The sequence below is a fragment of the Charadrius vociferus genome, unplaced genomic scaffold, assembly GCF_000708025.1.
Source record: "Charadrius vociferus isolate BGI_N301 unplaced genomic scaffold, ASM70802v2 scaffold999, whole genome shotgun sequence".
Classification (NCBI taxonomy): Eukaryota; Metazoa; Chordata; class Aves; order Charadriiformes; family Charadriidae; genus Charadrius; species Charadrius vociferus.
The window spans coordinates 657,711-664,026 of record NW_009658627.1 but is presented as its reverse complement, the minus strand read 5'-3'; the positions used below and the strand labels follow the sequence as shown (position 1 = coordinate 664,026).

General features: G+C 41.2%; 1 protein-coding gene across 1 annotated transcript in view; it reads left to right on the top strand.

The window, feature by feature from the left end:
- The first annotated feature begins 4,931 nt into the window (after nucleotides 1-4,931).
- LOC104293695 (solute carrier family 2, facilitated glucose transporter member 11-like) overlaps nucleotides 4,932-6,316 on the top strand; it is a 10,166-nt gene continuing 8,781 nt past the window's right edge. Inside the window, exon 1 of the mRNA XM_009893215.1 lies at nucleotides 4,932-4,955. Coding sequence (XP_009891517.1) covers nucleotides 4,932-4,955 — 24 coding nt within the window. The remainder of the gene's footprint in view (nucleotides 4,956-6,316) is intronic.

Below are 6,316 nucleotides of genomic sequence, written 5' to 3'. Positions count from 1 at the left end.
GCCCGTATACAGGATGAAATCTTACGGGTTTTTTGCCACCTTGCCCTCTTCCCCCATCGCCTCTGTGGCAGTGCTTTTTTACAACTTGCAGCTTCCCTAACAATGTTGTAAAGGGGTATTTCTAATGCCCGAGTTTCCTGTTTGAAACTAAGAACAGTGTGAGACCAAAGAGAACACAAATATAACATCTATTTTCTCCCATGCTGTTCTTTTCCCAGTTTGCACAGATTCCACAATGTGGTGCAATTGCAACTGGTAGTACTTCTGAACTGCACTGAACAGACATTAGAGCCATGGAATAGCTAACTAGACAGACACATGGAAAAATACAAGTTAGGATCACTGTTCACTATTGGCACTGTACCAGATCAATAGTGTATTCTACTGTGGTAGCTTCTACTTTCACTTGTCAATTCCTTCTCTCTGATTTTACCCTCCTCTTTCTCTTTTTCATGTCTTCTTTTCAGGAGTCCCAAGCCTTCTGCACATACGTAAGAGAGAATTCTCTGTTGTCACCTTGGTCAGTGTCACTTTGTCTTTGCTGGTCCTTTCACAAAAACCGGTCTCAGCAGAAGCACAGCTGACACATTGCATAGGGACTGTTAATTCCTTTCACACAGCAGCATACCATGTTTAAAAGCATGAGCCTTGGATCCCTCTGTCCCTCATTTATGAAGTCCAGCCAGGCTCACTCAGATTTAGCTCCCATGTCTCCTGTAGGAAGTTAGTCCTTCAGTGCCAGTCTTGCTGGGCACGTTCACTACTTCAAGGCTTAAGGAATCTTTCCATCTCAAGCATTCATCCTCCCAGGCTGCACAAACCCAATGTGCCAAACCTCAGGAGGCCTGTCCTCCTGAATGCTTACTATTGCTGCATCTCTTGCAGTTACTGATAAATCAAATAGTATATGATTAACCCAGCAATATTAATGTTTGCATGTTGTTTTAACCCCATGCCAAGGCCTCTTTCTCATACTTCTGCAAGCAACATCTCAAATTATTTTGACTACTCATCCTGCCCATCTTTTACTCACAAAGAGAGAGAAAGCAAGTAAGCTAGGCTTTTTTCTCTTAGGTTTCTCATCTTTGTACTACTGCTTCAGTGCCATTGCTGTGACTGACACCTTCAAGAAGAAGCTGGAAATTTACCTACCATCCAGCCTTACTTATTTGAGTACAGGCCTATGCATCAGGGCCAAAATCTCTGTTATGAGGCTGCAGCTGGCATCCAACAAAACTGAATACAAGCAGTGGCATCACCATTAGTGTGTCAGGGTTATGCTTCTGTTCAAAGGAGGTTATGTTCTGTAAATATTATGGCTTCAGTAGCTGTTGCTGTTGTTGTCAGGAGAGCTAATAAAACTTGCTAGAAGGCAGAGCACAGCCTCTCCGAGCTATGTCCTGCTAGAGCCCTCTCATCCCATATTTTTATATCTCTTTTCTTGGGACTGCCTGGACATAGTGGGGCTAGAATAGCTGTACCAATAGTGAAAAGAGAAAGGAAGAAGCTTCATGTGAATTCCCTCATCTTCCTCAGGAAATTCACCCACTAATAACACCTCTATTTTCACTTATGTATTTCCAATACTAAATGATGATAGTCGTATTTCTTGTTTTTCCGGACCACAGCCGACTTGCATCAGATGATGACCAGGACTAAAACTAAAATGACAGTAGTTTCTTTCTGTTAAAAGCATGTGACTTTATATTTCTAATCCACTCTTGAAAAGAAGTGTTTTCTCAACAATCAGCAAAAAGGACAGGTCACTGGTAGAAATGTACCCCATTTGCTTGCTTACCAGTCCTGACATTAGAGGTGTTATGTCACATGCTATCTATTGTTTCCAATGCAAGTTTTTTCTTCTGTTGCATTTTCTAGGTCTATTTGTGCACTTCTGATGGTTGAAGAAGGCCTTATTCTGTATGTATCACTAGGGGTTGGTCCCTGTGTCTTCCTTCCCACTCTGTTGTGTGTAAGGAGCACTGTATCAGTGTGTTACCCAGGCTTTAGCTGTGCTTATACTCAAGTGAGTGCTCTTCCTGCCCTTCTAGAGCTTTACCACTGAGCAGTTCGAGAAGAAGACACTGCTGTGCAAGGGCTATGCTTTCATGGCCTTGGCATTGTCTGTCCTCACAGTTAACCTCTCCCTTCAGGTAAGAAGAAATTGTTAATTATTTTATTCCCATTGCTGTTTCGCACCTAAAGACTGGTGCATTTCATATCACAGCGACAAAACAAACTGGATGTAGACAGCTACAAAGTGAAACTTTGCCATCATTGTCACCATGTTCAAGTGCTGTAAAAGGAGAAGAAAAAAAGAGTTATCTTTCTCTGGTTTATTTCCAGGAAAACCTCATTTCCTTTTGCTTCCTTATCTTTACTGGGATCCTCATCAACTCAGGCATCTTCATCTACCTCTTTCTTCCAGACACAAAGGGGAACGTGGTTATGGAAATAACCAAAGAATTTGGCACTTTACATTTTAGGAAGAGACCTCATTCCTTTACAGGAAATACTTCTCTTGAGAAAAATAGCACCTACACTATCTTCTAGCTGGTCAGCAGAATGACCATATATTAAGTAAGGTGATGCTTGCAGACTGCAAAACACAAGGGCAAATTACTTGTTTTCTGTTATTGGAAAAGATATGAATATTCCTTCATAGACACAAGTGGAATCTTCATGAATGAAAGTCACTCTCATATAACCTTAAAAACCTGAGAGCAGTCAATAATCAATAAGTCATCATAACATAAAATATGTACTATGCTAAGCTTACAGATTTCACTTAGGAAATGCTTTGTGCCTAAATGTCTTCTTTAATTCCAGTCTCTGTGATTTTGCTATTCAGAATTTCAGTTTGAGTTTTGGATTATAACAAATCCAAAGTCTAAATCAAACCTAGAAGAAACCACTGAGTTCCTCTCATTGTGAAATTAAACTGCAGATTACTTCAGTCATCCACAATGAGCAATATAGTGTCAATCAAGCTGGCTTAGAATCAAGCCCAGGCTGGAACTCTTTAGAGAAATTTATGAGACACACCTCATGAAAGTGAGTTTCAGTGTTTGTCCATTTCACAGCAGCCATTTCTTCCAGGTCTACATAGAACAAATTAAAAGTTCTCCTTAACTCTGTAATAATTCCTTAAATATGAAACTATGCACAAGTTTCATAGCATAACAGAGCTTTTTCTAGAATATAGTTGAATGTTTTAACAGAAATGGTCAATTCCATTGACTTGACAAAAGCAAGAGGTAAACTCCTATGATAAAATCCTCCTAAAAATGCTGATAAAGTGAAACAGTACCATGCTATACAGTCATGTGCCCTTCAGAATCACCAGAAATCCCCCAAAAATGTAAGAGAAATTTCACTGTGAGTTGGTGGAATTTGCTGCACTTAGGGATCCTCAGTAATTATATCAAAGAGCGTAGGAAACCTAACGACATAGCCCCACACACACTTAGATGCAACTTGAGAAAAATTATGTAATAAAAAGGAAACATTAACATTTTAAAACAATAAATAGTCAATAGCTATGCAACTTGCATTTTTGTGCAATCAAAATGTTACAATTGTTGGTGTTCAAGAGAAAATACTTACAAAAATGCCAAATCATTCTAAATGCTATTGCAAGCCAGAATAAACAGCATTTGCTATGCAGTTATATAGGCAATAGTTGGAATTACACAAGTAACCAAGGTTTCATTATTAACATGCATTTTTTTCTCATTTCTTTAGACTCACAGTATTTGCAGTAAACCCCTCTGTAAATAATTCTGTGGTTTATGAACTGAAAGTACAAGTCCCAACGGTGAGCTTGGGCATTTAGTACAACTTAAGTACAAGCCCATTGCCCCATCTGCCCCCACCCCAAGCCTTGGGGTGGGGGAAGGAATGACAGCACAGCCCCAGGCAAACCGCTTTCTTCCAAGTGCTGTCTGTAGCAGAAGCCACGCAGAGGTACAGTTCAGGCTTCACCTGACAAGACAGGAGCCTCTGGAAACCAAAGGTGACTTTTCAATGCCTGCAACTGAATTTGGAGTTGTTCTGTGTCCGTAATGCTGAAAGCTGAAACCCAATAGATTTGGGTTGTCCCATCTTAACTCATTAGGGAATATTTACCTACTTTGGTTACTCTTATGAGTAGGTGGGTCTTACAGGTACTGGCTGTTTCAAGCAAAGCCTTCAGGACCAGATGCTCTATTCCAAAAGTCTCTGCCAGGGCGCAATGTCTCTCACTGCCTTTTTACCACACCTGCCCAACAAACATCCGCATAACCACCAGACAAGGAATACCCTTCCTCAGTACAGTCTAACTGACAGACAAAGCCAGAACAGCAGAATTAGACTTTGAAAAATTGTTACTTCAACTTCAAGCTCAATGAAGGGCTGTCTTTCAGAATTTGCCTATTTTTCATCTAATAAACAATCTTTACTATACCAGTGAATCTGAAACAGAAGCCCACATACTTTACTTATTAATAAATAACAGTATCTAAACATTGTACCAGCTGTACATTGTACCATTGCTTTGTGCAGATTACAGCAGAGGGACTCCTCAGTCTGTATCATAGAAGTAAGGTATTTTACTGTTCCTGGAAAACTGTTTAGATTTTTTTTTGCCTGAACTGTTCTGCTTTCCCTTTCCAAAGCCCTCCAAAGCCCAGGTGCAAACTTCCTCTGCTTTGAAACTTTCCCCTTGCAGACGGGACTAGATGCAATTATTTCCTGAAATATTTAATCCAGCAGTGTTAACTTTGGCCAGTCGAAGTAAATATAGGTGAATGAAGACGAAATAGTAAAAATTTAACTCTGGTCCCTGAAGCCAAATGCCCACTGCCATACCAGCAGGCAGGAGACAGAGACACAGAAGTCTGTGATGACAAAGACACATCACACTCCAGACAACCAGCCCCTAACCAGAGATGACCGGCTTCCTATCAGACCTGGTAAGTACTTGGTGGGGTATTTACATCTGTGAGATTTTTGTATGCTGCTAGCATTTCAAAGAAAACAAAATCAGCATCTCAGTAAAAACGACGAGGCTCCTATTCACTAAGAGCATCTCAGAAGTGGTTCTGCCCACCATTTTGAGATACTATAGATGTTTGCGCTTCATATGCTCTGCCATCCATCTTTGTCATATTTTTATCAATATGTTAATGTTTCTTAGAAGTTTTCATTTAGTGGAAAATATTTGCTTACCCTCAAACATGACTTGCATTGCTTACCTGCTCAAAAAAGAGTTTTGTTAGATATATCACTAATAATTTAGTGCAAGAGATGGCAGGCAAAAGTTTTGAATGGCAGGAAACAGGACTGGATGTTGGCAGCTGTGGCATCTTGACAGGGATGTTTGTGGGAGCCTGCAGCATTTATATCCTGGCTATGGCTGAGTCTTGAACCCTCACACATCAGTAAGGCACCTTCAATTAGGACAATGTCTCTTCGAGAAAGAGCTCCCAGCTCCTGCTGGGCACACTTAACCTCTCGTCCAGGAAAGAGGAATATGGCAGGGCACCCCTGAAAGGCTGGCAATTTTCCATTCATTCATGACATATTCACTATGTCCTGCTGCCAAGGCTGCTGTAGTGTAAACCTAAGTGCCGTGCTGGTTGTGTATTTTCGGATCCATAAACAACTAGGAAAAAATCAAAGTGGGATGCCCGTTCTCAAAGCTCCCAAGAGATTAAGATGACCACACTGCTCAACACGGGCAGGAGGGGCAAGAGTTCAGAACTGACGATGGTAATAAGAGCGAGAAAAGACACTTTCCGCCTACAGCACAGCTTGAGCAGAACCAGTACAGAAGGGAAATTCTGTCCCAAAATATTGCCTTGCTGTTCCTTCCTCTCCATCTGGGTAAAAAAATATGGATTTCCAAGGGCTGCCACACTGACAGAAGCCTGAGTGGAAAAACATGCTACAAGCAACATCAGTCTCTTTTTCTGCCCATTTCAGACTTCTTTTTTTAATATTTAGCTGCTGTGGGCAATTTCAGGAGGCTTTGCCACGAAACTTGAGATCACTGCCCCACTATTCAAGGGCCTGAAGGGTAGCTAGCACAGCAGCTGCTCTCTCAGATAAGATAGGAAAGGTCTGGGTACAAAGAGCCTGGTCACTACTGCAGGCACAAGTCTGAGCTGCAGATAACCTGGCCATCATCCAGATAGCAGAGAGGAAAGTAAGATCTCCCTCCCCAAAACCACTCTCACATCTATTAGCCCTGGAGTGTGGAATGATCTCAGCTTGCTATTCTGTCGACTAATTATCAAGGAGAGGAAGGAAATGTGATGGTTCCCATAGCTAA